The sequence below is a fragment of the Pecten maximus genome, chromosome 2, assembly GCF_902652985.1.
Source record: "Pecten maximus chromosome 2, xPecMax1.1, whole genome shotgun sequence".
Lineage (NCBI taxonomy): Eukaryota > Metazoa > Mollusca > Bivalvia > Pectinida > Pectinidae > Pecten > Pecten maximus.
Window position 1 is genome coordinate 15,831,201 of NC_047016.1, and position 15,487 is coordinate 15,846,687.

The window sequence follows — 15,487 nt, forward strand, 5'->3', positions numbered from 1 at the left end:
TATTAATTGAAATTGCAAAATATCCTCGTCCGAGTTGTATATCCTGCAACAATACACGAGTCAAAGTTGTTTATTTCTATTCTATCATGTACTGTTTAGTTCTGAGATCGACCTCTTTCTAATAGAAAAACAGCAAAGAAACCCCTGGAAAACCTTGTAATTTATTTCTTGAGTATTGCATTATTTGTTGATGAAATATACAGGCAATACAGTACTACGATCAAGAGCATCTATCATATGGCATTGATTTTGAAAATTTAAAAAAAAAAAGGAAAAAAAAAAGGGGGGGGGGGGGCACTCGGCTATAAACTTTTATGAAACGGGTGAATATTAAATATTTAAAATTGGCACGAGCGTGGGTTATTGGAAAATAATACATGGTTATAACCCAATCAAAACTAGCGTTACATAGCAAACATGGTAGAATATCCTATAAACCACTTTCTTGTGACGGCCACGCGTAATATTCCCGCCTGGAAGTGTTTATCACTCAGATCATTCCCGCCATGAAATCCTTGTCACATGGACGCTTTACACCTACGATATCTCGTCTCTCCGCTTCAAACATCGAGTGCTATTCTGATATCGATATGTCGTCAAAAATGATAAACGAGTTCTTAAGAGATCTGGAAACATATCTTCCTCAAATGAAGCGAACTGACCAGCTTCAGTCCGACGTCGGTAAATATGTGATAGGCCTATGTACTGTAGCAGAGACATATATACAGTATATAGGTCTCTGACTATAGCCAGGGATGTTACGGTAGGCTTACTCAGCCCTAGCAGGCTACCTACATGTAGGGCCCTATTGTTTGCATCCCTAAATTACCTAGACTTGGCCTTCCAACTAGATAAGGATACATGAATTAGCAGAGTAAAAACCTGAACAGCTTGCTGTAGCAACACTTAAAATTATGAAAGAAATAATGCGATCGGTATGTTTTATGTATACCAAGTCAGACTAGACTAGATCTATATAGGCAGATGCTAGGCTTTCTAACGTTGATTAGTTGTCATTTTGGCTCTTGAGTGTTTTACTTAATTGAGACTGTTGTATAATTAATGATAGATTGTTGTATAAATGAATTATCCGATTGTAATTTGATAAATTGTTGTATAAATGATTTGTATTTTAATGTGATCTTTCAGCTCCATATTTAACCAGTTGGGTGTTGGTGTACGCCAAGATAAAATCAGGCCGGATATTCAGAATCAGCATAGTGAGTATTTTTTAATTTCTATTTATAATTAAAAACTTTATTCAACTACTAAATAATAAGTCACTAAATTTATCCAATATTCAACATTTAGCATATAATTTTACGATGTTACTACAGTGTTTCCAACTTGAACAAAAAAGATAAGCTTAAAATAATAATGTTAGTAATGCTGACATTTGTCAGCTTTTTAAATGGACTTAACCGCTAACTGTCGGAGACTTCAATATAGCAATGGCATTGATACCATGCAATATTGCAGAAAAGTCATGTATTTCAAGAGTACTAGTACTAATAAAACTGTTAGATTTAGAAGACATGAAATTTTTGAAGTCAACAGCAGTATTATTATTGAATAAAAATAAACCCATTTCAAAACTAATTTAATTCAAGGGCAAAAATAGTATTGAAAAAATATCATACTGGCTTCATTGTGTGGTGAATTTACAATAATCTATATGTGTACATGTAGATATGGATTTGAATGGAAAACCAAGTTTTGACATCTTGCTCAAGGAAAACAAACTTTAATGTACATGTATTTTCCAATTTATTTCAGTGATAACATTTGAGATATGTGTTGCCAATCGATACAAGCTAAACAAACAGTTCAAGAAGCAGTCATCCAAACTTGCTGAAGATCCAGAAAATCTGGCACTGCGGGCAAGTGTGGCACAATCAAAGGTAAGTTTACTATCTTACAATTATTGACACACTCTCTGTGTCTCACTCCCTCACACTGTCTTTCACCCTCATGTACTGTGATGGTCTTTATTACCTGTAGTGTGATGGCCCTAATTTTCTCTCTCTCACTGTCTCTCGCTCTTACCTACAATGTACTGCAATAGTCCTAATTTTCTCTATATCACTCTCTCACTCTCTCATCTGTAGAGCGATGGTCCTGATTTTCTTTATATCACTGTCTCTCACTCTTACCTACGATGTACTGCAATAGTCCTTATTTTCTCTCTCTTACTGTGTCTCACTCGATCACCTATAAAGTACTGCAATAGTCCTAATTTTTGTAAATGCAGATCTGATTTATCATGGGTGTTCAATGTTCATGTTATATTGAATTAATAAAAATGTTCAATAATTTAGATAATACATGAACACTTCATGTAAGATTTTATTACCATAGCCAGATAAACAGATTTTACATACATTGTTTATCTGTATTGTGTTTATTGACGAGACACATCACTACTGAACATTAACTTATAGAGAAAAATACCTTATTGTCACCAGAATCTGTGGTTTGGGACATACCGTATGAATTTATTACATAAATGATCATTGTCGGATTGGGAAATTTTTTAGTCTATATAAATAAAATCGTAAATAGATAAAAATTAAACAAATTGTAACATAACAGAAGTGATGCAATCTTAGACAGAATGCTACACCCTGATTATGAAGTGGATCAGTAGGACTAACACTCGTTGTGATTTTTACTACAGCTTGCTGCCGTAGCAGAAACAGAGGACAATGAAACAGAACAAAAGAGACAACAGGGCAGGAAAGTCCTATACGGCCAAATTGTACAGGTATGTTTCCAATAGAGTAGTGATAGGGCAGGGAAATCCTGTATGGTCAGATTGTACAGGTATGCTCCCTATAGAGTGGTGATAGGTCAGGGAAATCCTGTATGGTCAGATTGTACAGGTATGTTCCCTATAGAGTGGTGATAGGGCAGGGAAGTCCTGTATGGTCAGATTGTACAGGTATGTTCCCTATAGAGTGGTGATAGGGCAGGGAAGTCCTGTATGGTCAGATTGTACAGGTATGTTTCCAATAGAGTAGGTGATAGGGCAGGGAAATCCTGTATGGTCAGATTGTACAGGTATGCTCCCTATAGAGTGGTGATAGGTCAGGGAAAGTCCTGTATGGCCAGATTGTACAGGTATGTTCCCTATAGAGTGGTGATAGGGCAGGGAAGTCCTGTATGGTCAGATTGTACAGGTATGTTCCCATTAGAATGGTGATAGGGCAGGGAAGTCCTGTATGGTCAGATTGTACAGGTATGTTTCCATTAGCATAGTGATAGGGCAGGGAAATCCTGTATGGCCAGATTGTACAGGTATGTTCCCTTTAGAGTGGTGATAGGGCAGGGAAGTCCTGTATGGTCAGATTGTACAGGTATGTTCCCTATAGAGTGGTGATAGGGCAGGGAAGTCTTGTATGGTCAGATTGTACAGGTATGTTCCCTTTTGAGTGGTGATAGGGCAGGGAAGTCCTGTATGGTCAGATTGTACAGGTATGTTCCCTATAGAGTGGTGATAGGGCAGGGAAGTCCTGTATGGTCAGATTGTACAGGTATGTTCCCTATAGAGTGGTGATAGGGCAGGGAAGTCCTGTATGGTCAGATTGTACAGGTATGTTCCCTTTAGAGTGGTGATAGGGCAGGGAAGTCCTGTATGGTCAGATTGTACAGGTATGTTCCCTATAGAGTGCTGATAGGGCAGATAGGACCTGTGATGTGCTTCAGATTCATATTTTATCAGGCTAATGATTTTTAAACTACATATAGATATAATACAGAATGGATGGTAAGGTGAACTGGTGTCAGAACTTATTCCTAAAAACTGACTGAGACTTCAGAAATGTCTGAAGTGACGATTGTATCAATCACTAGTGTTAAATTCCTAGTCACAAAAAAACCTTATAAGTCTGTTTAACATAGCTAATAACATGACGTTATAGCCTGACTTACAAGCACCTGATCCAGGGGTCAGAAATATTTAAAAGATCGTTATCATGTAAAGGCCTGTTAACAATGAACATGGAGATTTTATATTGTGCAACAATACAATGTTTAAAGCTTCAATATCTTACACAAATCTTTTGTAATATGATAGGATGGAATATCTGTAGAGTTTTATTACAGTATGGAAACTGTTCTTCTGAACTGTTGTATAATAAGCTATCCAAAAGTTAGATACCTGGTACCTAGTAAGCTATTTGTACAATAAACTATAAACAGTAATAACCTTTACAAATTATTTGTATAATGAATTATAAACAGTAATAACCTTTACAGTATTTGTATTATGAATTATAAACAGTAATAACCTTTACAGTATTTGTATAATGAATTATAAACAGTAAATAACCTTTACAATATTTGTATAATGAATTATAAACAGTAATAACCTTTACAGTATTTGTATAATGAATTATAAACAGTAATTACCTTTACAGTATTTGTATTATGAATTATAAACAGTAATAACCTTTACAGTATTTGTATAATGAATTATAAACAGTAAATAACCTTTACAATATTTGTATAATGAATTATAAACAGTAAATAACCTTTACAATATTTGTATAATGAATTATAAACAGTAATAACCTTTACAATATTTGTATAATGAATTATAAACAGTAATAACCTTTACAGTATTTGTATAATGAATTATAAACAGTAAATAACCTTTACAATATTTGTATAATGAATTATAAACAGTAATAACCTTTACAGTATTTGTATAATGAATTATAAACAGTAAATAACCTTTACAATATTTGTATAATGAATTATAAACAGTAAATAACCTTTACAATATTTGTATAATGAATTATAAACAGTAATAACCTTTACAATATTTGTATAATGAATTATAAACAGTAATAACCTTTACAGTATTTGTATAATGAATTATAAACAGTAAATAACCTTTACAATATTTGTATAATGAATTATAAACAGTAAATAACCTTTACAATATTTGTATAATGAATTATAAACAGTAATAACCTTTACAATATTTGTATAATGAATTATAAACAGTAATAACCTTTACAGTATTTGTATAATGAATTATAAACAGTAAATAACCTTTACAAGATTTGTATAATGAATTATAAACAGTAATAACCTTTACAGTATTTGTATAATGAATTATAAACAGTAAATAACCTTTACAAGATTTGTATAATGAATTATAAACAGTAATAACCTTTACAAGATTTGTATAATGAATTATAAACAGTAAATAACCTTTACAATATTTGTATAATGAATTATAAACAGTAAATAACCTTTACAATATTTGTATAATGAATTATAAACAGTAAATAACCTTTACAATATTTGTATAATGAATTATAAACAGTAAATAACCTTTACAATATTTGTATTATGAATTATAAACAGTAAATAACCTTTACAGTATTTGTATTATGAATTATAAACAGTAATAACCTTTACAGTGTTTGTATAATGAATTATAAACAGTAATAACCTTTACAATATTTGTATAATGAATTATAAACAGTAAATAACCTTTACAAGATTTGTATAATGAATTATAAACAGTAATAACCTTTACAGTATTTGTATAATGAATTATAAACAGTAATAACCTTTACAGTATTTGTATAATGAATTATAAACAGTAAATAACCTTTACAGTATTTGTATAATGAATTATAAACAGTAATAACCTTTACAGTATTTGTATAATGAATTATAAACAGTAATAACCTTTACAGTATTTGTATAATGAATTAAAACAGTAAATAACTTTTACAGTATTTGTATAATGAATTATAAACGGTAAATAACCTTTACAGTATTTGTATAATGAATTATAAACAGTAATAACCTTTACAAGATTTGTATAATGAATTATAAACAGTAAGTAACCTTTACAATATTTGTATAATGAATTATAAACAGTAAATAACTTTTACAATATTTGTATAATGAATTATAAACAGTAATAACCTTTACAAGATTTGTATGATGAATTATAAACAGTAATAACCTTTACAAGATTTGTATAATATTTACATTTCCACTGTGTGTTCTCTATATGAAGATACTAACAAATTTAGCGTTCATTCCTAGGTGAACAATTAACCTGCCACGTATGAATACATTTAGTACATTGTTGACGGTGCCAATGCAAAAGTGTGAATATAAAATCGCATTTGATTACACATGAAATAATGTTTTATCAACTTTAAAACTTGTTAATAATTGTAAAATTGAAGACAACATTTCAATATTTTTCTTTCATGATGATTAAAATAATGAATTTGTGTGGAACTATATTTTGTGTACTTGTGTACTTGATTACCTAGTGCTGAAGGGATCTTTCTCAAATTTCATATGGAGGTTCCCCTTGGTGCCTCTTTATGCTTTTTGCATTTTGAGACCAATCTGAAAATAACATGGCCGACAGGCAGCCATCTTGGATTTTGACAATTGAAGTTTGTTATCGCTATTTCTGAGAAAGTACTGAAGGGATCTTTCTCAAATTTCATATGGAGGTTCCCCTTGGTGCCTCTTTATGCTTATTGCATTTTGAGATCAATTGGAAAACAATATGGCCGACAGGCAGCCATCTTGGATTTTGACAATTCAAGTTTGTTATCGCTATTTCTGAGAAAGTACTGAAGGGATCTTTCTCAAATTTCATATGGAGGTTCCCCTTGGTGCCTCTTTATGCTTATTGCATTTTGAGATCAATTGGAAAACAATATGGCCGACAGACCGCCATCTTGGATTTTGACAACTATCTGTTACGCTGTTACATCGATCATTCAGCTGTTTCGTCACTACGTATAACGAACGTAGAATACTGTTTCTTAGGATTTTTTTCAAAGATTACGTTGAAAAATAGTTTTGAAATGAAAATATAAGAAATAATTGTTATTTTTTGTTGTTCACTGGTGAATGAACAGCATTTTTTGACAGATATTTCAACATGACGCGCTGACGCACGTCATTTAAAATATCTGTCAAAAAATGCCGTTCATACACCAGTGAACAACAAAAAATAACAATTATTTCTTAAATAAACTAAAAATTGTGAAGATAGTTACATCAGCTTGTTAACCTTTGTTTTTGGTCCTGATTAAATCATGGGATACATTTACCCTGCATGTGCCCTGCGGAGGTAGCTCTTATGTTGTCAATCCTAATCAGAATCAAATCTTTGTCTCTACCTCCCTGGGGAACTTAGTGCATGCGCTATCCATTTTGTTACTATAAAATCCTTATATATTATTTAAATTTGAAAATTTAATTTGAGAAATTTTAACTTAGGAAATTTTATTTAAACTTGGAAAATTCCTTGAAGTCCCACAATTTGTCCTTCATGTGTTTATGTATTGGTTGTATCACATGTCTGTTTGTCATATTGATTCATTGACTCGCTCAGTTACAAACTACTGGTCAATGTTTTCTGTAAGGCATCACTTCAGTTACTAAAAAAGAACACATCTGATATACTGTTATCTGAACCCCTGTCACGCCCCCAACATAATAAGGGTGGTTGGGTAATGCAGTGGTAATATTCCTCGCCTTTCACCAAGGTTACCAGCGTTTGATACCCCGACATAAAAAGTAGGTAAAAGGGGGATACCTGCTGGACCACATGGATTTTTAGTGCACCATTAACAGATGGTGGGCTATTCAAATCACACTGTCTGAGGTCCATTGTCCGTCCATCAGTCATCTGCTGTCAGTCCATCTTGTTATCACTATTTCTTTAAAAGCACTTGAGGCATATTCCTAAAACTTCATCCTCTTGTTCCCTAGCTGTGCCAATTCAATTTAGATTTTTGGTCAGAAAAATAAAATGGCCCACATGTGGCCATCTTGGATTTTTAAAATTGAAGTTTGTTATCGCTATTCCTTGAAAAGTACTGGAGGGCTATTCTTCAAACATCATGTGTAAGTTTCTATTGGTCCCCAGTTGTGCCGATTCAATTCAAGATATTTGGTCAGAAAAACAAAATGGCTGACAGGTGGCCATCTTGGATTTGAGAATCAAAGTTTGTTTTTTGCTATTTCTTGAAAAGTACTGGAGAGATATTCTTCAAACATCATGTGTAGGTTTCCATTGGTCCCTAGTTGTGCCAATTCAATTCAAGATTTTTGGTCAGAAAAACAAAATGGCTGATCCGTGGCCATCTTGGATTTGAGAATCAAAGTTTTATTGCTATTTCTTGAAAAGTACTGGAGGGATATTTCTTCAACGTGTTGTGTAGGTTCTAGTTGGTGCCTTGTGCCAATTTAATTTAGACTTTTTTTTGTCAGAAAAACGAAATGGCCAACAGTTGGCCATCTTGAATTCTGAGAATTGAACTTTGTTATCGTTATTTCTTGAAAGTACTGGAGGGATGTTTTCACGAAATTCACTTGTAAGTTCCACCTGTCCTGGTTATCAGGTTACATGTAAAAAAGAAAGAAGGAAAAAGTAGAGAGAAGATCCGAGTCTGACAAAGAATCAATAAAGATCATTCAATGGTGGACGCCAAGATCCCTCTAGGATCTTTTGTTTTCTGGTAGTCCCATTTTCTTATATTTCCTGAACGGTTCACACATGTAAAATTCTACTCTCCTCTCGATAATTTGAAGCAGCCTAATTACTTTATATATAGGATCTTACATGATCTTCATGTCAAATTATTGACTGAATGTGTTTGATCAGTTATACATGTATATATCTGTAGACAATATGTTTTCCTCTGAATGCAGAGAGAATTGTGCAATGTCATGTACTTATTATGGTATCAGAAATCATTTATTATAGCTTTATTACAATTGTGCCTTATGATATTTATGACATAGCTTTATAACAAAATGGTAGAACAAAGGACTTGTATCTTGGTGATTATATAATTCATTTGAACCTGAAAAGTGATAATGTTCTGGAGATCTTCTGTATTAGTATCCAGTTCACCATCTGTATTAGTATCCGGTTCACGTGTTAGAGTAGCAGGTTTAGGTGAGGCATTTTAACCCATGTCTAAGCTGAGAAGTCTTGAAAAAATTCCAGGTTAAAACTTTTGAAATTTCTTCAAAGTGTACTCAGGGTTAAAAAATCTCTGTCTTATACCTATTTGAAGTATTGACATTGTTCTTTATAATTGAATTAATTAATTAGGCCAGAGTTTTTTATTTGGTTTTCTGCCAGATATTTGACTATACCATGTGTGAGTAATCATGTGACAATTACTTGACACTGGCAGATACATGTACTAGTTGTCAGCCAGGAGATTTCAGAATTGTGTATCAGTCCAATAAGTGTTTTTATATGAATGTATTAAAAACTTAATGGTAGAATGTAAACACCATGTAATAACTCCACAAGGTATTCATAGAGTGAAACAGAAGTACAATTGTTTGTTGTTTTTGGATGATCTTGTGAGGAGTTGAGTTAGTCTAATCTATATATTATATTCATCATGTTCTGCAGTTTATCAATATGTCTGAGGCAAAATCTGTTTATCAATTTGTCTGAGGCAAAATCAGTTTATCAGTTCGTCAGAAGCAAAATCTGTTTATCAATTTGTCTGAGGCAAAATCAGTTTATCAGGAAATTATCAACCTATTGACATTGACAAAATCTTTTCTTTTTAATTTGAAAAGTATATATTTCATAAAATATAATCTTTGAAATGCAGGACCGTGGTGGCCGAGTGGTTAAGGTGTCCCAACGCTTTATCACTAGCCTCCCAACCTCTGTAATATGAGGAATGACTTTATTACCTTATCATAGTTTTTAGGACCAGAACAGGGAGAGTATGGTTAAATGACTGGTTCACTAAATCATGACTACCAGACCTATCCATCAATAAATCAATACCTAGTTATAAGATGAACCAGACAATCACATCTATTGGTATTAGGTGAAATTACAAACATCACAAACATCTGTAACTTTATTGTCCTGTCATATGCCCACTGACGTTGAATAAGAGATTGTACTGACTTGCAGGAAAAAAGGCAGTGTTTACCAAGGGGAGACAGCTACCAAATCACCCAGCTAGTGACACGAGTTATGATGTTTGGGGTTTAGTTTCCTTGCTGATGCCCCTCTCTGATGCCCCTATCTTAATCCCCTCTCTGATGCCCCTATCTTAATCCCCTCTCTGATGCCCCTATCTTAATCCCCTCTCTGATGCTCCAATCTCATTCCCCTCTCTGATTCCCCTATCTGATGCCCCTCTCTGATTCCCCTCTCTGGTGCCCCAATATCATTCCCCTTTCTGATGCCCCTCTCTGATGCCCGAATCTCTGATTCCTATATCTAATGCTCCTCTGTGATGCCCCTATCTGATTTCCCTCTGTGATGGCCCTATCCGATTCCCCTCTCTGGTGCCCCAATCTCATTCCCCTTTCTGATGCCCTTTTCTAATGCCCCTCTCTGATTCCTCTATCTGATTCCCCTCTGTGATGCCCCTATATGATTCCCCTCTGTGATGCCCCAATCTCTGATTCCTCTATCTAATGCCCCTCTGTGATGCCCCTCTGTGATGCCCTATCTGATTCCCCCTCTGTGATGCCCCTATATGATGCCCCTATTCAATGCCCTTATGTATACATATGCAGTGATATGTTGGAACAGTTACACTAACATAGAGCATTGACCTCCTGGAACCAAAGCAAGACTGTTCCACATATTGACCACACATTGATATAGTTACTGTACACATCTGCCAATTACATTCAAGAACTTAAGATATATTGAATCTGTATATTTTTTAGCCTTTAATAATTTCATCCAGCACTAAGAAAAAAACATAATTTCAAGAAAACATGTCACAATTTTAAATCACAGTTTTCCTTGCTGAGGGTCAGGTGGTTGTATTACATCAAGGCACTCCTAAGCCAATCATTGGGTGCCACTACATAAGAGTATAATGTGTTATACAGTCACAGTGACCTACATTATCCACTCCAATTTATAATAAAAGAGTCTCTCGGCCATAATTTCTGTTGTGTTTTGAGGACTGCTTCATCAAATTTCTTGTATTATTACAGCTGTGAGTGAAGTGTTTCTCATCTTAACAAGGTCAATATGATCTTTGATTTATCAGCCAGAGAAATATAGCAGATAACTGGGTTGTAACAAGTTTCCTGACACTTTGTATTAAGTTGACCTTCATATATGTGACATTGGATGTAATGCACCCTAACTACAGGTACCTACTCTAGGTACTGGTGACTAATATTTCTCCATTACATGATTAGGTGATGGTCTTTGTTACACCTCTTTTTCCATGCTACTTTAATTTGACAAATCAAGTTACTTGAATAGAAGAGTTTCTCTATACAACTCTTCAACATTTAGGACATTCTCACCAATGGAATTAATGAGGTTTTTTTATCTGTGTAAAGATACAAAGTGAGTGCCGTGCTTGCATATCTGTTTCTTTTATTCAATGTTATATCTGCTTAATTACATCTAGATTTAGTCATGTTCGTACAAAATAGATATTCAGATCTCTGGGGTAAGGGAAGCCATCACAACAGGTTACTAAAGTGGCTCATTTCAAAGTGTCTCATCTTCTGAATTATACAGAGAATTGAATGAGTTGCAAAGCTTTATAGATAGGACTTCCTGTAATAGCTTTTTGATGTAGGGTATCATGTGTAATGTGTAGTGAAATCTGTCTCATCTGACATTTATAAGTGTCGGCCATATGCCGGATAAGACTAAATATCGGAATACCCAGGGGTCAGATTAGAATGGTTCCATAGTATATATACTGTATTTCAATTTCTGATTACAAGTACCACAGCAAAGGTATGAAATACATACCTTACCTGGATATATAGAGGACAAGTGCCCTTAAGTATACCACCATAAATTTCCCTGCTGTTCTGTCATAATATTTACATGTACCTATGGCAGATTACAATAGACCGGTACCAAGGCTATTGATGAAAAATCACGATCCTATTGTACAAGGTGGGGTGACTACATATCTAAATACAGGGAGGCAGTGGGTTGGAAAATTGATATAATTGTTACATGTATGATTATATTATAATACAGATATTGTTACGTCAGCCCTAGGATCATAATGGTATTAGATAGAGAATACATCTGCATAGCATGTAATATAATGTTTTCATGCAAAACTGTCCTTGAATGTAAATGCAGTATTGAGACAGTTCAACATTTGATAATTCGGCCGTCAGGCGTCAACTTTTCCTTTAAACAAATTCCTCTCAATAATTGTGAGGCACAGAGACCTGATATTAGTCCTGTAGCATACTGGGGTGAAGGGCCAGCAAGTTTGTTCGGATGAATGACCTTGACCTACATTCAATGTCACAGGGGTCAAATAGACTAAAATCTTTATAACGACATCTTCTCAATAGCTAAGAGGCCCAATGAGTTGATATTGGACCTGTAGCATGCTGGGATGAAGAGGTACCAACTTTGTTCAAATGAATGACCTAGACCTACATTCAAGGTCACAGGAGTCAAATAGACAAATCTTTCAACAACTTCTTCTAAATAACCAAGAGACCCAGGGAGTTGCTATTGGGCCTGTATTATGCTGGGATTAAGAGGTACCAAGTTTGTTTAAATGAATGACCTTGACCTACATTCATACATTCAAGGTCACATGGGTTAAATAGGCTAAAATATTTATAATAACTTCTTCTCAATGACCTAGAGGGCCAGGGACTTGATATTGGGTCTGTAGCATGCTGGAGCAAAGGGCTACAAATTTTGTTCAAATGAATGACCTTGACCTACATTCAAGGTCACAGGGGTCAAATAGGCTATGATATTTAAACACCTTCTCAAAAATATGAGGCCCAGGGACTTGATATTGAGCCTGTAGCATGCTGGGGTGAAGGGCTATAAAATTTGTTCAAATGAATGACTTTGACCTACATTAAATGTCATAGGGGTCAAATAGGCTGAAATGTTTGAACAACTTCTCAATAACCAAGAGGCCCAGGGACTTGATATTGGGCCTGTAGCGTGCTGGTGTGAAGGGCTACCAAGATTGTTGCAATGAATAACTTTGACCTACATTAAAGGTCATGGGGTCTAATAGGTTTAGATCTTGAAACAATGATTTCTTTATAGCCAAGAGACCTAATATTAGGCCAATGGTATGCTGGAATGAAGCGCTAGAAAATTTATTGACATGAATAAACCTAGCCTAATCTAATATTTGAATAAGTTGGTTATCAGCATAGTATCTGTAGAAATGACCTCAATCAACTTCAAAGTTGCTGTAGTGCCAGGTGAGTGATACAGGCCCATTGGGCTCTCTTGTTATTGTTATATCATTATTTGCATGGGCAAACCACGAAAGTTTCTACCCACAAAATGATTGGAAAGCTTCAAACTACAAATCAAATATTTCATGTATAGATGTGCTTTGTGTGAGATTTTACTATGATGCATTGTTAGGTGTTGTGTTTTTAAAATTGAATATTTGCCTGATGTTTACATGTTGAATAAAAGAATTGCCTACTGAGATGATCATACAGTCATCTGACAGACAATACATTTACATCATGTGACAATGATACCCTGGTCTGGAGTTGTTCGTTGACATTTTGTTTTAGTAATAACACTTTTGATTTTTGGTTTTCAGTTGCGCCATGTATTCAGTAGTAAATACATCCATGTCAGCACAACGAAGACGTCTGAAACAGAGAGCAGCAACATGGCGGTAATTATATAATTGTAAAAGTTAAGAGTACTGGTCATTTTACTTCAGGCGCTGGGTATTTCCATCTAGTTTAAAGTTACCCTCAGAGATTCATCAATTGGGCATGGTGATATGTTACACTGTTCCATCCGGTAACAATATTGAATTATGACAGTTTTCAATGAGGCGGCTCTTGACTTGTCCAGGTTCTCTTGTTCTTCTGATTAATATGTAGTTGTTTTGGCTTATCTCTGTCTTTCATCATGCATTCAAGGAAAATGATTTTTTCCAGTCCTCGGTTAAATATTCTTAATATGATATGGCTAACTGGTTATCCCACAATCAACCCGCAGTTAATCCTACCACCACTAATCCAGCTACCACTATTCCAGTTGTCCACCACTAATCCAACCATCACTATCCTACAACCACTAATCCAGCCACAAGGAACCTAGTTTTCTGCAACCTAGCCATCCTTATAGCCCAACCAACACTTATCTAGATATTCTACAACCCAGCCATCACTATAATCATGCCACCACTAATTAATCCAGCCACCGCGTAGTTTAATCCTATCACCACTAATCCAACCACTATTAATCCAGTTGTCCACCACTTATCTAGCTATCACTAATCTAGTTATTCTGCAATCCAGCCATCACTGTAATGCTGCCACCTCTAATCTAGCCATCACTAATCCAACCACCACCTATTCAGCCACTTCATGCAGTTGTCAACCACTAATCCAACCACTTCTCATTCATTCAAAACTTATACAACCACCACTAATCTAGCTATTCTGCTCTCCAGCCACCACTAATCTATCACTATAATTCTTCCACCATTAATCCAGCCATCACTAATCCAGTCATCTATCACTATAATTCTTCCACCATTAATCCAGCCACCACTAATCTATCACTATAATTCTTCCACCATTAATCCAGCCACCACTAATCCAGTCATCTATCACTATAATTCTTTCACCACTAATCCAGCCACCACTAATTCATACATTTAAGTTAAGGTAATATCTAATTGGCAAAGAGTTTTCCTAAATCCAATATTTCTGTCATGATGGAAAATAATTTTCTTGTTTAAAGGAATCTTGATAAAATCTTAGACAATTTAGGCCTCATTATAGGTCACAGATCAATTTAATTTAATGCAATAAAATTAATTGAATTCAGAAATTTAGAACTACAGTCTCTTTCCAAAGTGAAGTCTTAGATCCAAAATGGCTTAAGTTATTTCCTAAATGATCGAAATTTCAAATTGTGGGATGTTTTGTCTTTTAATTTGTGTGACTTATTTCTATAGATAACAGGATTGTATCAAATTTAAAGGTCTTACCTTTTTATCTGGAATCCTTTGAACTGGATTCTCATTCCATTGTGACATTATATATACACTTTGGATCTAGATCTTTATTCCTACAAGTCTTTAAGGTTATTTAGAACATAAACATTTGTTACTGTTTTAATAATTGACAACTTCTTTATGAATCAATACCTGTAAACCTTAGTGTATATAAACAACATGCTAGTATTTCAAATCACCTTTGAAGTTTATCATATCCCATTTCTTTATATGATATTCTTATAGGACTGATGTACTGTAGTGAATCATAATGCACACGTATTTGCTGACAGTATCATTTTGAATTATTTTCTTCTTCTTTTTTTTTTTTTTTTTTTAAATTTTCAGTCTCTCTCTCGCTCTCTTTGTGTTTAGATTAAGTGTTGTACCGTTTATTAAAAAAATATTCAAAAAGTTTCAATTTAAAATAACACGGCTGATTAATTATTAAATTCTTCACCTCACAAAAGGTTTATTTACAT

At 34.3% G+C, this 15,487-nt stretch overlaps 1 protein-coding gene across 1 annotated transcript in view; it reads left to right on the plus strand.

The window, feature by feature from the left end:
• Positions 1-1,154: 1,154 nt before the first annotated feature.
• The window catches only part of LOC117319416 (inositol 1,4,5-trisphosphate receptor type 2-like), a 75,823-nt gene continuing 61,490 nt past the window's right edge, over positions 1,155-15,487 (plus strand). The window contains 4 exon segments of the mRNA XM_033874228.1: positions 1,155-1,220; positions 1,777-1,901; positions 2,678-2,764; positions 13,590-13,667. Coding sequence (XP_033730119.1) covers position 1,220; positions 1,777-1,901; positions 2,678-2,764; positions 13,590-13,667 — 291 coding nt within the window. The 5' untranslated portion in view covers positions 1,155-1,219.